The sequence below is a fragment of the Triturus cristatus genome, chromosome 11 (genome assembly GCF_964204655.1).
Source record: "Triturus cristatus chromosome 11, aTriCri1.1, whole genome shotgun sequence".
Taxonomy (NCBI): domain Eukaryota; kingdom Metazoa; phylum Chordata; class Amphibia; order Caudata; family Salamandridae; genus Triturus; species Triturus cristatus.
In genome coordinates, this window is record NC_140594.1 from 565,952,731 (window position 1) to 565,970,044 (window position 17,314).

The 17,314-nt window shown below is 53.0% G+C and overlaps 1 protein-coding gene across 1 annotated transcript in view; it reads left to right on the forward strand.

Annotated features, from left to right (window-relative positions):
• XRN1 (5'-3' exoribonuclease 1) overlaps positions 1-17,314 on the forward strand; it is a 1,184,094-nt gene that overhangs the window by 979,377 nt on the left and 187,403 nt on the right. Inside the window, exons 37-38 of the mRNA XM_085633624.1 lie at positions 12,251-12,398; positions 13,180-13,361. Of these exons, the coding sequence (XP_085489750.1) occupies positions 12,251-12,398; positions 13,180-13,361 (330 nt within the window). The remainder of the gene's footprint in view (positions 1-12,250; positions 12,399-13,179; positions 13,362-17,314) is intronic.

Below are 17,314 nucleotides of genomic sequence, written 5' to 3' on the forward strand. Positions count from 1 at the left end.
CTCATCCACATCTGCAGCAGAGCTGAGATCCGTGGAGGCGACGAGCGACGTGGGACCGGCTACCTGGGAAAAGTGGCTAGTAACTTACAGCGCAGCTTCTGAGGTACCCTCGAAGTTGTGCACCGGGGATTGAGAAGCCCCAACCCCAAGCACCATCTGCACCGAAGACCAGCCCCCCACACTCCACGAGTCCTGCGTGGGGCCCTTCAGCATTTTCCTGCTTGCCGCGTCTGTCCGGTTGCTTGCCCGCTGGCTAGTGGCCTTTGTGACGACGCTCCCTAAAATCTTCTGCGCTGGTTTGGCTCCTCCAGACTGGCTCCCGCTTCTCTGCAAAGAAGAAGCACCCCAGACCTTCCTGGTCTGCACCAGAAGCAAGTCCCTTGTTCTTCGTGGGTTCCGCTTGCCAAGGCTTGGTGAGTCCTAGTCCAACTTCGACGCCGCCGACAGCAAGAGCCTTCGTGGGACAGCTCGCCTCCTGGTCCTGGTCGTCCTCGACGCTTCCTGGTCCTCCTGGCTCCAGCGACAAGCTTCACCTTCACCTGCAACTCTTCACGACATCGCCTGGTTCCTTCCTGGTTCCACGTGGTCACTGGCTAGTGACCTTGACTCTGTCCCTTCTGCTTGCAGGTTTCTTCTCTTCGTGATCCCAGCCTTGGGATCCACCGGACACTCTCCCCTGACTGCCTGTCAGCATCTTTCTTCAGGCATCCATAGGAGTCGACGACGAAAACGACGCATCTTCACCCCTATGCACCCGCAGCCTGTGGGCTAGGTAACTTGGGTACTCCGGTGCTCATCAGGATAGTGACTATCCTAGTGTCTAGTTTTCAAGTCTCAACTTCCTAGCTACTCCGGAAGTGTCCTAAATCTATCTATTTCTAAACTGTAACATTGCTATTGACTTTTACGCATTACGCGTGAGTGTTTCCACTCTGCACACGAATCCCGTGGGCCTCCCACTCCCTAACTAACGCTAGTGTAGTGTAGCCCCAGCGATTCCCTAGGCCTAGGCCTATTCTATTTCCGTGACAGTGGTTCTTATACCACTTATTTAGTATATGGTTTGCGTGGCCCCTAGGGCCTAACTGTATTACTTACCTGTGTGACTTACTGTATGCATTAATAAGACTGTGTTGTACTTACCTCTAAACTCATAAAGAGTGCTGAGGGTTTGCTTAGAATAAATACACTTTATTTTATATATATATCTGTTGTGGTGTCCTTTCATTTGGTATTCAAGGGATTATATATGGTATCACAGCTGGCTTCACATGCCATTCAGAGTTTAGCCTAAGACTGCTCTTGTCCATGCTACCACTAGGATAGCTGGTCTATAAGGTTGACTTTACAACCAATCACCATAAGGGTATTTGGACTGATATAAGGTGTACACTATAACTAGTGACATCATACATCAGGCCAACTTCTCACACTGCCCATCCTGGGGGAGGAGGCTTGGCACCTCGTCCCATGATATGCATTGTTTCAGGCCCCAGAGAGCAGCAGGATCTCAACCTAGGGGTCGAGAAACATGTCTGGTGGTGGCAGCTGAAAGCAGCCACTCAGCCTTGACACTAGTGGTAGGTTTGTTTTCAGGGGGCATCTCTAAGATGCCCTCTGTGTGCATTTTTCATTAAATCCCACACTGGCATCAGTGTAGGTTTAATGTGCTGAGATGTTTGATACCAAACTTCTCAGTTTTCAGTGTAGCCATTATGGTGCTGTGGAGTTCCTAATGACAAACTCCCAGCACCATGTACTCTTAATGGCAGCACTGCACTTACAATGTCTAAGAATGGACTTAGACACTGTAGGGGTACAGGGCTCATGCACCTGTACCCTCACCACTGGTATAGTGCACCCAGCTAGAGGGGTGAGTGACCTATGCCTGGGCAGTGGGTTGTAGGCATGGCACACAGAGATGTGTGCCATGTCGACTCTTCACTTTGTTCTGCACCAAAACACGCAGTCTGCAAAGGCAGTGTGTGAGTGTAGTGGTACAGGACCTCTAAGGTTGGCGCAATAAGTGCTGCAGCCCATTTGGTCACAGTGCCCTGGGTACCTGTGGTACCATTTACCAGGGACTGACCTGTGGCCAGAAATGCCAATTGGGTTTAGGCTTCAATGCAGTTTTAGGGAAAGAATATAGGCCCTGGGTACCTGATTAGCAGGAGCCCAGGGCACACTCAGTCAAAGTGCATCAGCAATTCATCAAAAAGTGGGGGCAACCATGCAGAAAGAGGGCACTTTCTCACACTTACCACCTTGCTTCTCGGAAAGCTATGATACTGTGGGTGTGTGTCACTGTCACATTGATGCACACAGTATTTCAAGAATGGCTACAATTCTGTCATGCCCAGCATGTCTGAGATGTCTCAGTATGCCAAGAATGATCACCTTTATGCCAGGATGGAAATGTTACTCATGATAGGCATTATGCCATGGAGGCCCGCAAATTCCCAAAATCTACTGCCATTATGTGATCGAGAGCTTTTGAACATAGGTAGGCGAGCCGGCAGTGTGTTATGCATGCACCCCTATTTGCTAATAATTGCCCCAATTGGGAACGGGTCAGCATTTTACTGATGACAGGCAAGAATGTTCAGAAGCCATCAAGAATTACCACCAATATGCAAGGGCCGCCCTGGTCAACAATTAGCATCATTCAATGGATGTGCACCTGATATCTGAAAGAAACCCGTTAGTTAGATTCCTCACCTTAGAATATCCCCAGGCGTCAGACTGGATCCGGAAGATTTTTCGTCCGCAATACCCCTTGCGCGTCGCTAGGCGTCGTCTGCGGCTCCGCGTCCGTCGTCGGCGTCGTGCGCCGGGATGACGTCGTCGGAGTACTTAGACGCCGCCCTCGCGCGCTGACGTCAGTTCTTCTTTTTTCCGCGCCAGTAAGCGCAGATCCGGGAGAGCTACCCCTTTAGTCACTTTTTGACTAACTTTTTCGATCCTTTTTGATCCTGTCTCGACTCCGGTGCCGGTAGGATGCCTGGTTTTAAAGCCTGTGCTGACTGTAACCGCCTGATGTCGGTTACGGACCATCACCGCCGGTGCCTTTACTGCTTGGGCCTCGACCACGACGCGGAGTCGTGTTCGGACTGCAAGGCCCTGGCCTCGAAGGCTAGATGGGAGCGGTCCCGTAAGCTTCTCGAGATTCCCCACTCGGCTCCGCGAGCCTCTCGATCCCGGTCCAGGAGGGGGTCCAAGGATCGGTCGCGGAGCCGCAGCCGACGTCACCATCGGTCGTCGGGATCCAAGTCTTCGGGTAAGTCGAAGCATTCCAAGAAGTCCAAGAGGCGACACCGCTCTTCGGACTCCCCTCGCCGGTCGCGCGACTCGGCCGAGGGTCAGGGTGGTTGCACCCCCGCGGCTCCGGCGCAGCCGCAGGCGCAGCGCAAGTCCCCATACCCACCGGTCCCTGGGACTGACGCGACGCCGGCGGAGGTCAGTGCCTTCCTCTCGGCCATGGGGAGCCTGGCTCCGCCGTCGGCGCCCGCTGGCGCGCCTTCGAGCCCCGCGGACCCGACTGGGCTGCCTTGCCTGCCGGCGGCTCCGGCCCCGGCGCCGTTGACGGCTCCGGCCTCGGCGCCGCAAGCGTCCGAGGGACCCGTTCCCGAGTCCCCGCCGACGCCGGTCGACCTCGTCACGCCTCCTCCGCCGGCGTCGACACCGGTACCACCCCCGACGCCGACTCCGCTCGACGTCGAGCCCCAGTTCAGCCCCGCTCCGGGCCCGGCGCCGATACGGCGTCGATGGACGCCGCGTTCGGCGCCGCTGGAGACACATTATGTCTATCGCCCGGCTCCGCTCCTTCCTCCTGTATACCAGGAATCGGATGATGGGGACAACTGGGAGGGATCCGAGGATCCTATGGCCGTTAAGGCTCAAATGTCACAGGACTGGGCAGATGAACTGGGGGAGGCCAGTGGCCTGGATACCTCTCCGGACACTGGATTCGTCTCTCTTCCGACTGTGGCTTCGGAGGAGGGCGCTGCTTTCTCTGTGGTGCTGCGCAAGGCGGCCGCAGCTCTTGGGCTCGAGCTGCCTGCCGTGGCTGTGAGGACTAACGTCCTTACTGAGGTGCTTCAGTCTGCAGCAAGCTCCACTGAGCCTCTGCTGCAATTCAATGAGGCCCTCATTGACGTTCTGCAGGGCACCTGGTCCAAGCCCTCCTCAGTTCCTCCTGTGGACAGGAACGTCGCCAGGCGCCACTGCCCTGCTCCGGGCGACCCCAGTTTTCTGTCCCAACACCCTACCCCCGAGAGCCTGGTTATCCAGGCCTCTACCTCCCAATCCTCCTTCCCGACCGCCCCGCCGGACCGGGATTCCAAGAGACTGAAACAGTTTGGCAAGAAGCTGTTCTCATCCTTTAGTTTGGGCCTGCGGTCTTTGAACACCGCCTGTCTCTTGGACCGTTATTCCCACTCTCTGTGGGATGCGGTGGAGGACGTGCTGCCCCTGTGTCCGGAGGAGGTCCGGACACGACTTACCCAGGCTCTGGCCGATGGGAGGGATGCAGCACGACATGCTATCCACTGTGGGCTTGACACTACGGACTCGCTGGGTAGGGCAATTTCTACCACAGTGGCGCTTAGACGTCACGCCTGGCTGCGGTCCACGTCATTTTCGGGCGATGTCCAGAGCACTCTCATGGACATGCCCTTTGATGGCACTCGCCTTTTTGGCGAGAAAGCGGACAGTGCGCTGAATCGCTTTAAGGACTCCCGGGCTACGGCCAAGTCCTTGGGCCTCTCGGCCCCGCGGTCGCAATCTTCCGCTTTTCGCCCCTTTCGTGGCCAAGGAAGGGGTGCCTCCTCACGTACGCCTAGCCACCAGCCGCAGAACCAACCTGCGCGCGGACGTGGTTTCCGCCGAGGCGGTTCTGGAGGATGACGAGGTCAGCCCACATCCACCCCGGCAGCATCCGCCTCAAAGCCTTCCTAGTCCGAGCTTTCAGGCCCATTCCACGCCAGTGGGCGGCAGGGTTCGCCATCACCTGCTCCACTGGCGGTCCATCACATCGGACAGGTGGGTGCTGCAAATCGTCCGAAGGGGCTACTCCCTCCCCTTCGAGACGACCCCTCCAGCCATGCCACCGCAGCACCACCGTATCTCGGGGGATCATTTGAATCTTCTCCACGAGGAAGTTTCGGCCCTCTTGGCCAAGGGGGCCGTCGAGCGCGTTCCGAGCCCAGACGTAGGTCGTGGTTGTTATTCCCACTACTTTCTGGTTCCCAAGAAGGGCAAAGGGGGCCTACGCCCTATCTTGGACCTCCGGAACGTCAATGCCTTCCTCCGGAAGGAAAGGTTCAAGATGTTAACTTTGGCTCAGGTTCTAGCTGCCCTAGACCCTGGAGACTGGATGGTAGCGTTGGACTTGCAGGACGCATATTTCCACATCCCCGTCCTGCCGGCCCACTGGCGTTACCTGCAGTTCACGGTGGGCCAAGAGCACTTTCAGTTTACCGTGCTCCCCTTCGGCCTCACCAGTGCCCCTCGGGTGTTCACGAAAGTGATGGCGGTGGTCGCAGCTCATCTGCGCAGATCAGGGGTCCCAGTCTTCCCCTATCTCGACGACTGGTTGTTGAAGGCGGGCTCGCCCCAGACAGTCGTCTCCCACCTCCAGACTACGGCGGATCTCCTGCATTTGCTGGGATTTTCCATCAACGTGCCGAAGTCACACTTGAGTCCCTCTCAGAAGCTCCTCTTCATCGGAGCGGTTCTCGATTCGGCGCAGTTCCGGGTCTATCCGCCGGAACAGCGGGTCCGGGATATACAGGCCCTGATTCCCATCTTTCGGCCTCTATCCTGGGTTTCGGTCAGGCTAGTGTTGCGGCTTCTGGGGCTGATGGCCTCCTGCATCCTACTAGTGCATCACGCCAGGCGGCGCATGCGGGCTCTGCAGTGGGACCTGAAGTTTCAGTGGGCCCAGCATCACGGCAACCTGTCCGACCATGTCTTGATCTCGGAGGGCACTGCACAGCAGTTGCAGTGGTGGCTCACGGACCGCGATTTGGGTCAAGGGCAAGAGCCTCTCCCTTCCCCAACCGGAGCATGTCGTAGTGACGGATGCGTCCCTCCTGGGATCGGGTGGCCATATGGGAGAGGCGGAGATCAGAGGCCTCTGGTCTCCGGCGGAGTCTCGTCTCCACATCAACCTGTTGGAGTTGAGAGCGATCCGACTTGCACTGAAAGCCTTCCTTCCCTCTGTCAGGGGAAGTGTCATGCAGGTGTTCACGGACAACACCACCGCCATGTGGTATTGCAACAAACAAGGCGGGGTGGGGTCGTGGACCCTTTGTCAGGAGGCTCTGCGCCTCTGGACATGGCTGGAACACCAGGGCGTCACCCTAGTGGTTCAACATCTGGCGGGCTCTCTGAACGCCAGAGCAGACGAACTCAGCCGCCGGTGCATGATGGATCACGAATGGCGTCTGAACTCCGAAGTGGCGCAAGGTCTCTTTCAGCAGTGGGGAGAGCCTTGGTTAGATCTATTCGCCACCGAAGAGAACGCGCAATGTCAGCAGTTCTGCGCGTTGGAATTTCCAAGGCGGCACTCGCTCGGCGACGCTTTTCGTCACGAGTGGAGTTGCGGTCTGTTGTACGCCTTTCCGCCTATACCACTTCTGCCCAGAGTGCTGAAGAAGATCAGGCGCGACCGGGCCCAAATCATCTTGGTGGCTCCGGATTGGGCACGAAGGTACTGGTATCCCGAGCTACTCAGTGTGTTGACCGATCCTCCGATACGTCTGCCCCTTCGGGAGGATCTGATGTCGCAGCAGCAGGGGACGGTCCTCCACCCGAACCTGTCCAGCCTCCACCTCCATGCGTGGAGATTGAGCGGCGGCAGTTGATGCCATTTGACTTGCCTCCTGTCTGTGATATCATTCTGGCAGCCAGGCGTCCCTCCACAAAGACGGTATACGCCTGCCGGTGGAACAAATTTGTGGCATGGTGCACAGCAAAGGCTGTGGATCCCCTTTCCGCCCCTCTTTCTGAGGTTCTACTGTTTCTTCTTTCTTTAGCCCGGCAGGGCTCTGCCCTGGGCACCCTGAAAGGTTATCTTGCTGCCATCTCTGCCTTCTTGCGGCTTCCTGATCAGCCTTCTCTTTTCAAGTCCCCTGTAGTTACACGCTTTCTAAAAGGCATTACTCACACGTTTCCTCCTGTCCCTTTTGTAATGCCTCAGTGGGACTTGAATCTCGTTCTCACATTTCTAATGTTTGCTCCCTTTGAGCCTCTTCATAATTGTCCTCTTCGTCTGCTGACGCTTAAGACTGCTTTTCTGGTAGCCATCACCTCGGGTAGACGGGTGAGTGAGCTCCAGGCTTTATCTTCAAAGCCTCCTTTTCTCTCTGTTCATCCGGACAAGGTTGTCCTTCGGCCTCGTCCCTCCTTTCTTCCGAAAGTGGTGACTCCATTTCATCTTGGGCAGTCTGTCACCTTGCCCACCTTCTTTCCGCATCCTTCCAAAGAGGAAGAGAGGCTCCACCGTCTGGACCCAAAACGTGCGCTCTCCTTTTATTTGGACCGCACAAAGCAGTTCCGGGTGGACGACCAACTTTTCGTTGGATACGTGGGTGCTAAGAAGGGGAAAGCGGTGCACAAACGGACCATCTCTCGGTGGGTCGTTTTGTGCATCAAGATTTGTTACTCCTTGGCAAAAAAGGAGCCTCCTGTTGGGCTGCGCGCCCATTCCACTCGGGCCACTGCGGCTACTACTACTTTGGGACGGGGTGTCCCTTTGCAGGACATCTGTCAGGCGGCGACGTAGGCTTCGCTACACACGTTTGCCAGGCATTATTATCTTGACAGCCAAGTCCGGAGGGATGGCTTCTTTGGCCGTTCTGTCCTCCAGGACTTTCTGGTGTGATCTTGGTTCACAGACCCACCACCGGGGATGGTATTGCTTGGGTATCTATTCTAAGGTGAGGAATCTAACGTGTTTCTTTCAGATGAACAAGTTACTTACCTTCGGTAACGATGTATCTGTAAGAAACATTAGTTAGTTAGATTCCTCACCGACCCACCCATCCTCCCCGTTCTGCGAACTGACATCTAGGGTTAAGGTTATCCTTTTCAGGCCCCTAGATTTTATTTTTGGCACCAGTGTCGGTCTTTGCATGGCTCTGCGTTCCTGGCGCGGAAAGCTATGTACAAGAACTGACATCAGCGCGCGAGGGCGGCGTCTAAGTACTCCGACGTCATTCCGGCGCACAACGCCGACGACGGACGCGGAGCCGCAGACGACGCCTAGCGACGCGCAAGGGATATTGCTGACGAAAAATCTTCCGGATCCAGTCTGACGCCTGGGGATATTCTAAGGTGAGGAATCTAACTAACTAATGTTTCTTACAGATACATCGTTACCGAAGGTAAGTAACTTGTTCGTCAGTAAGTGCCTCAGTTATGCAAGGGCCAGCACAGCTGGACAGTGGCCATCATCCCACAGATGCTCACAGGCTGCCAAATATAATGATCATTATACCTGGCCAGTAGGTTTACAAGGGCTGAGCAATGTTCACCATTCCATGAATGCTCACAAAGTGCAAATAATTATTACCATTTTGTGAGGGCAAGCATATTGACAGGGTGGGCAGAGGTCATCATGCATGCACACATCGTACACCCTGGCACAAGTATATGAGCACACAGACACATACACAGTTTTGAGACTTCTTTTTTGCATACTTGCATTTCGCTGGTGCTCAGAGCAGCTTCTCATCTCCATCCCTTGGCCAGTTCCATGCTGCCTCATCCTGATCAGATATTCATGAAGGATGGAAGAGTAGACCGCAGTGTCTTGCTTGTTCAGGGGTGTGAGAAGTTGGCCTGATGTATGATGTCACTAGTTATAGTGTACACCTTATATCAGTCCAAATACCCTTATGGTGATTGGTTGTAAAGTCAACCTTATAGACCAGCTATCCTAGTGGTAGCATGGACAAGAGCAGTCTTAGGCTAAACTCTGAATGGCATGTGAAGCCAGCTGTGATACCATATATAATCCCTTGAATACCAAATGAAAGGACACCACAACAGATATATATATATAAAATAAAGTGTATTTATTCTAGTCAAACCCTCAGCACTCTTTATGAGATTCGAGGTAAGAACAACACAGTCTTATTTAAGCATACATTAAGTCACACAGGTAAGTAATACAGTTAGGCCCTAGGGGCCACGCAAACCATATACTAAGTAAGTGGTATAAGAACCACTGTCACGGAAATAGAATAGGCCTAGGCCTAGGGAATCGCTGGGGCACACTATACTAGCGTTAGTTAGGAAGTGGGAGGCCCACGGGATTCGTGTGCAGAGTGGAAACACTCACGCGTAAAAGTCAATAGCAATAGTACAGTTTAGAAAACGGTAGATTTAGGACACTTCCGGAGTAGCTAGGAAGTTGAGACTTGAAAACTAGACACTAGGATAGTCACTATCCTGATGAGCACCGGAGTACCCAAGTTACCTAGCCCACAGGCTGCGGGTGCATAGGGGTGAAGATGCGTCGTTTTCGTCGTCGACTCCTATGGATGCCTGAAGAAAGATGCTGACAGGCAGTCAGTGAAGCGTGTCCGGTGGATCCCAAGGCTGGGATCAAGAAGAGAAGAAACCTGCAAGCAGAAGGGACAGAGTCAAGGTCACTAGCCAGTGACCACGTGGAACCAGGAAGGAACCAGGCGATGTTGTGAAGATTGCAGGTGAAGGTGAAGCTTGTCGCTGCAGCCAGGAGGACCAGGAAGCGTCGAGGACGACCAGGACCAGGAGGCGAGCTGTCCCACGAAGGCTCTTGCTTTCGGCGGCGTCGAAGTTGGACTAGGACTCACCAAGCCTTGGCAAGCGGAACCCACGAAGAACGAAGGACTTGCTTCTGGTGCAGACCAGGAAGGTCTGGGGTGCTTCCTCTTTGCAGAGAAGCGGGAGCCAGTCTGGAGGAGCCAAACCAGCGCAGAAGATTTCAGGGTGCGTCGTCACAGAGGCCACTAGCCAGCGGGCAAGCAACCGGACAGACGCGGCAAGCAGGAAAATGCTGAAGGGCCCCACGCAGGACTCGTGGAGTGTGGGGGGCTGATCTTCGGTGCAGATGGTGCTTGGGGTTGGGGCTTCTCAATCCCCGGTGCACAACTTCGAGGGTACCTCAGAAGCTGCGCTATAAGTCACTAGCCACTTTTTCCAGGTAGCCGGTCCCACGTCGCTCGTCGCCTCCACGGATCTCAGCTCTGCTGCAGATGTGGATGAGGGTCGGAGAAGTCTGGAAGTCAAGGCTCTGGTCGGGCTCTGCAGTTGGTTCCTCGTAGAACGGTCGCAAAGCAAAGGGTAGTCTCTTGATGGTGCCTGTTTGCACAGGGTAGCCACTCCTTGGCTACAAGGGAGATTCTTCAGTCTTCTTCTTTCGTCGAATGTCGAAGGTCCAGAGTTTCTGTTCAGTTTTGCAGGTTCAGGATAATCTAAAGTCTTGAGGCCCAACTCCCACTCTTATACTAATCTGTGGGGCTGGGATACCTGCTAGGTCACGCCTTATGGGTGGGACCTGGGAGGGGGTGGTTACACCCACTTCCCTTTGTCCAGTTTCGGGCCAGAGCTGGGGCTGGAGTGCCCCAGCGCCGGTTTGAACTGGACTATGCAAGGAACACCTTGTGTGCCCCAGGCATGTCTCATTCCTTTCAGCCCACCCTGCCCCAATACACTAAAGGCTGTCTGGGGAGGTGCTAGCACCTCCCCAAGCAGGAAACCTATTGTCCAGGCCTCCCTGGCTGGGATCACTCCCAGCTGCAGGAGGTCAGACTTGTGTCGTGGCAGCAGCATCCATTTTGTGATGCTGAGGCTTTGGTCAGAGGCTAACAGTTGAAGTATGATTTTAACATGTCTTTCCCTCTAGAAGGGGGGGAATAATATTCTCATGTCCAGAAATGGCATGGGGGTATTATTCCCTAGTGTTAGACACCTTACACGACATGTTTTGATAAAGCCAAACCATAGTTACCATAACCGTCTAAGATTATAAGGCACTTTAAGAGTATATGGTAGGCTATATCATAGAACAGCTATAAGGACAAGGTTCCGCAAGCTGCAGACAGGCTCAGCTCATGCTAGAGCACCATCTCACATGTTACCAAGCACTCTGCCTCCAGGATTGTCAAGGCCTGCCATAGGAGTGACTGATAGGTACACATGTGTCTATATGTAAGTTAGGTATAGGAATACTACACCTAAGCAAGGGGTGATTACACGACCTTGCCCCAGCTGAGTGATCAGCCAGTTGTGTCAAAATGGAAGGCCAGGCCAGGGGTGGCATAATACATGCTGCAGCGCCTGGTAGGCCTAGGGTACACCTGTGCCCTGGGTACCTAGGGTACACTGTACAGGGGCCAATAAGGTGATCCTATCCAAATGGGTTATGCACCTAAAGTACATAGTGTTAATTTAGAGAGAGAACAGCAGGGCTGTGGGTCTGATTAGCAGGCCCACAGCCACATCTAAGTCGAAAACCAGTAAAGCAAAAGCAAAAAGTGGGGGTGAACATAGAAAGCAGACCCTACTCTCCTACAAGGGGGGAGGTGAGTGTCCTCATGCCAGAAATATGGGGTATGTTTTAGCGCTTGGGGAAGGGGCAAGCTGGTGTGCATGGACAGCCTGGGAAAGGTGGGGGGGCTGTCATCAGGTGGTCATGGTTGCATCCCAGTAGGAGATGAGATTCAGACTGAGAACTTCAGCCAACCTGGGCGTGGAGCATGCATGAATGCCAACTGGATAGCGCGGGAAAGGAGGTAAGCAAGTTGCCCAGGGCGAAGCAGGATTGACCGAGTTGACTGATTGGAATGTTTCTGACAGACTGAGTGGGCTCAAGGGCTTGACAAATCTGTAGCACACCGGAAGTGTTTGTGGAGCTGCATTTGGAGGGACTCTCTGTTAGGGTGTTTGCACATTCAGCAGAAGCTGTTGGGGCATTGCTGGCACATGCAATTACTGCTTTGTGAACTGAACGATATTTTTTCCACGTTCCCTCTTTAGTGATGTACCATTCAGCCCTTGTCAAGATGATCCACATCTTTTCCCCCCAATATAATTCTACACTGAATCGTTGTGGCAAGGCTTAAAGTCCAATAGAGGTCAGGGCTGGTTCCTTGTGTGTTAGTTTTCCAATAAAAACTGAAATTATTTGAACTGAATCTCCTTTTTTAATTTATTTTTACTCCTCTTGAAAATATTGACCAAGAGTTTCCCTCTGTTTTAGAAAGGTACACAGATGCTTAAAGAAATCTTGAAAATTGATGGTTCAGACACTGCAGAAATTCATAAAGAAACAAAGCCGTTATCTGTGGAGATTGGGAAACGAGATTGTCATGGTCCTTTCTCACAGCGTCGACAAACTAAGAAGATAGGTGGGATATTTTCTTAAATTGTTCCAGTGCAGTGTGTATGCATGCTTCTACTCGAGTATCTCTTTACTTCAAATTTAAAAATATGTACCCAAAAATATACTTTCATATTGTTGTCTGCATATGTGTCTTATTGAACGTGGACTATCTAAATGCTTTGGTTGCAATCATTAAAAAGTCTACTTTGGCCTTCTGATTGTTGTGCATTATTCAGCTATATTTGCCACTTTGTAGGAGCTAGAAAATGCAGAGCTGTGGCTCCAGTCCTATAAAATCTTTTTGCTGGTTGCCCCTTGATATATTTTATACTGTTTTACCTTATTTAGAAAACTTCTTATACAGGGTAAAATGTATAATATACAAATTATAAAAATAAATAGGCTTTATGAGTATGGAGCAGTGATGGTTGCAGCTGGAAATCATGCACTCGTTTCTTTGGCAATAGTTACATTACTACAAAAAATACAGGTTCTCATTCAGTCATTTTTCGTGTTAATTCCTAAGAATCTATAATACAGCCCCAACTGACAAACGCTTTATTCACTTACTAGATTCCAGAAATTTCTGCACTTGCATCTGTTGTATATAAGTTCCACAGAATAATGATTATAATCCTTGCTATATGTATGTTACTTCTATGTATAAAATGTGGTCATTTTGTCTGATTAATGTTTTTCACTTGCAAACATTTCAAGTGGTATAGTAACTAAGCTATGTCTGTTAATCTTTGTGTTTGGTTCCTTCCTACTTGGCCTAAATGTAAATATGTGTTGTCTCTTCGCAGCTGCTCACATGAGCAAACCACAAGGAATTGTAATGCCTCCTGGTCCAGTGACCCCAGAAACAATAGGCCCACCTCCACTATCTCAGCAGCATGCCATTGGCACACCTGTGTCTGAACTTGCCCGGATTTGTTCATGTGTTCGAATGCCACCACCTGAATTCACCTTCCTCCGAACGTCTTCGGTATGTGCTGTCTTTTTCCAATATATGCATTGTTAAATTGCAAGGTCCAAGTTGCAGGTTGAAAGAACACTTATAAACAAGTGCATCCTTTTCCATTTGTAAAATAGCCAGCTTTTTCTTTCTGAAGAATGATTACTTTTTAGTTCATTTTCAGAGTGCTGAGACTTGTGGTAGAGTCTAAACTTGGTTCAATATCCATTCATCATCGAATGGTCAGTGACAATAATAGATGACCCTACCTTATAGTAATGAATACCTGGCCCTTTCCTTAGATGCCCAGCCTGTCTTTGAGATTGCAGAGTTCAATCTCCTAAGGTAATATGAGATTTTGACGTGCCAGTGTATTAAAATTAATCTGGGTTTCCATTGACATCCACTCTATCTTCATCACAATTCACGGTGGGTGTAAGGTAAGCAGACCAGGTGATCACTGTCCAGATGCTGCTTTAATGGGCATCTGCAATCTTGCTATCCAGCCCTTTCAAATAACTGATTTCATAAAGCAGAAATCCACTATAGTTGTTAATTAACAACCCCTCATCTTTGTTGTACCTAAATAAGCACAGAGATGGTCTTTCATCTTCGGCTGCAAAGGTTTTGTAAATGGCCATAAAGTGTGTCCTCTGGCTTGTTGCTGCACTTCCTGCTGGGTTGTAGGATGTGGTGAGATATGCTTGGCAATCTCTTTTTTCCCCATTTATAGACTTCAACTCTAAAGCCTTCAAGTGCATCTTCAAATCATGGTGTATTCCTTAAATTGATCACTTTATCACTGGGCACCAGTCCAAATGCAATATTATGTGTCTTTGAAGGACAAGTGTTCCCTTCATCATTGAAAAGTGGATTTCATATTTGCCAAGTGATCCGTCCTTAAGATAAAATTGCTCTGCATAGCTGGCAACAGCAGGAAAATCCTATCCTGTCCATGTTTACTAGCTTGCTAGTGATGTCTGCTGTCTCATGAGTCTACTGGAGGTACTTTGCCTGTTTATCGTCATAGCTGAACTCTGATAACTTGGTAACACCCAAAATGTACCCTCCTTCTGAGAGAGGGTGGTTAGCACACCCTCAATCCATACTATGTGATGATTGGATGCTGGTGTAGTAAAATAATAACAAAATGGCAAAGCCTTTTTCCATGTACACCTGTGGGGAAACTGCCTGCTGGCACTCCCTGCCCTCATAGCGAACATAATTTGATAGTGTTTGGCTTATAGATGCTTAAGGTCTGTTTGCACCCCATGTGGATGATCTTAAAGTGGCTTTACTTTTGAAAAGCTAGGTGTTTCCATGTTGTTATACCAGCCTCCACGTACTCTTTCTCAGGGTCCCTTCCCTAAAACCTTTTCTACCCGGTGGGTACCACTCCCTTACTTTGATCAGAGTTGCTATCCCACAGCCTGAAATCTACCCCTCTTCGGGTCGAGGGGCCGTTCTCGGGAATCGCTCCTCGGACTCTAAGTCTTCACCTTCAGATTCCGGTAAGCGACATAAGAAGTCAAAGAAGCGTTTTCGCTCTCCGACGTCCCCCGTCGCTCCCCAGAGGTGGACGAGGGGGACAGGGGCTCCGCCCCTGCAGCTCCTCTGGAGCCTGGGAGTCCCGCGGCCTACTGCTATACCCAGGTCCGTCGGCGACTCCCGAACAGAGGCAAGAGTTTCTTGCTGCCTTGGGCCGCCTGTTTAGGCATCGGGCTCCCGCCGGTGCGCCTGCGGGCCCCGTGTCCAGATCCTGTTGCCCCGGCGGCACCGCCTTTGGCGCCAGCCCCGGAGCCACTGGATCCAGCGCCCGTGGCTCCGGCCCCGGCACCACAAGGTGCAACGCCGCTGGCTCCGGCCCCGGTGCTTCCCTTGGCTCCGGCCCCAGCGCCGCCCCTGGCTCCGCCACATGCACCGCACTGGGTGCCGTTTATCCCGCCCCTGCCACGGTTCTCGGACCATTTCGTTCCGACCTGGGATCCTCATTGGGATCTGGTTCTGGGTTGGCCCCGGCCGGCGTCGCTCCTGGCGCCGTTGGCTCCCTCTCCGGCCCTACCGCCGCGGCCAGTTCTTTCTACCCCGGAGCCGGATGAGGACTGGGACAACTCCGAGGACCCCCTTGCGCATCAGTGCGACTCAGAGCAGGATTGGGTGGATGACCTTGAAGATGCGGATGAACTTGATGCGTCTTCTGACCCGGGGTTTGCCGCGCCTCCACCTATTATGGTGGTGGGCACTTCCTACGCTATGGTGCTGCGTCGAGCCGCGGAGACTCCATCTCGACCTCCCTACGGTGGCCCTTGAGACCAACCTCCTTACGGAGGTGCTCCAGACGGCATCTACGTCGTCGGAGCCGCTGCTCCCTTTAAATGAGGCCCTTACCGAAGTCCTCTTGGGTACTTGGTTGCGGCCGGCCTCGGGGGCGCCGGTGGATAAGAACGTCGCTAGGCGTCATCGCCCGGCGCTTGGTGATCCCGCCTTATTGACCACTCACCCCACGCCTGAGAGCCTGGTCATTCAGGCCTCGACATCGCAGAGTGCATTTCCCTCGGCTCCGCCGGATAAGGACTCTTAAGAGGCTGGACCAATATGGCAAGAGGTTGTTCTCCTCAGCCAGTTTGGGGTTGAGGTTGGTTAATACCGCCTGCTTATTGGGCTGTTACTCCCACGCAGTGTGGGATTCGGTGGCAGAGGTTCTGCCTCAGTGCTCTGAGAAGGTCCAGGCTGTCCTTTCCCAAGCGATTGCAGAGGGCAAGGATGCGGCAAAGTTTGCCATCAGGAGTGGTTTGGACACCGCTGATTCGTTGGGCAGGGCGATTTCCACGACGGTGGCGTTGCGGCGCCACACCTGGTTGCGTTCCACTGGGTTCTCACCCGATGTCTAGAGCTCGCTCATGGACATGCCCTTCGATGGCTCCCGCCTCTTTGGTGATAAGGCTGACAATGCCCTGAAGCGCTTTAAAGACTCTCGTGCCACGGCCAAGTCTTTGGGTCTTTCCTCGAAAAACCCTGCCACGACGGGGTTTAGTTCCTTTCGTGGCCAGGGCAGGGGTTCCAAGGCGCGCTCTTCCAGCAAGCCTGTGCAGAACCAGCCTCAGCAAGGCCGCGGATGTGGGTTCCGCAGGGGCTGCTCTGGTAACCTGCGTGTGGGTCAGTCCACTTCCACCCCCGCTGCTTCCGCCTCGAAACCTTCCTAATCCGAGCTTCAGGGGGCACCCCACGACAGTGGGTGGCAGGGTTCACCTCCATCTCCACCACTGGCGCGAGATCACGTCGGACAAGTGGGTGCTGCAGATAATCTGCCAAGGTTAATCGCTCCCCTTTCGGCCTCCCCTCCAGCCATGCCGCCTCGGTACCACCGCATGTCGGGGGATTATTTGGCCTTCTCAGTCAGGAAGTCTCGGTCCTCCTGGCCAAGGGGGCCATCAAGCGCGTTCCTTGGCCAGAAGTATTTCCAAGAAGGACAAGGGGGGGGGGGGCTTGCGCCCCATCTTGGACCTCCGGGACGTCAGTCGCTTCCTCCGGAAGGAGAAGTTCAAGATGCTCACTCTGGCTCAGGTCCTGACTGCCCTGGAGACTGGATGGTAGCGTTGGACTTGCAGGACGCTTATTTTCACATCCCTGTCCTGCCGGCCCACCGTTGTTACCTGCGGTTCATGGTGGGCCAGGAGCATTTTCAGTTTGCCGTGCTCCCCTTCGGCCTTACCAGCACCCCTCGGGTGTTCACGAAAGTGATGGCGGTGGTCGCAGCTCATCTGCGCAGGACCGGGGTGTCCGTCTTCCCCTACCTCGACGACTGGCTTTTGAGGGCAGGCTCGCCCACGGCTGTCGTCTCCCACCTCCAGGCTACGGCCGAACTCCTGCATTTGCTGGGGTTCTCCATCAATGTGCCGAAGTCGCACCTGAGCCCCTCTCAGAAGATTCCTTTCATCGGGCGGTTCTGGATTCGACGTTATTTCGGGTTTATCCTCCCGAGC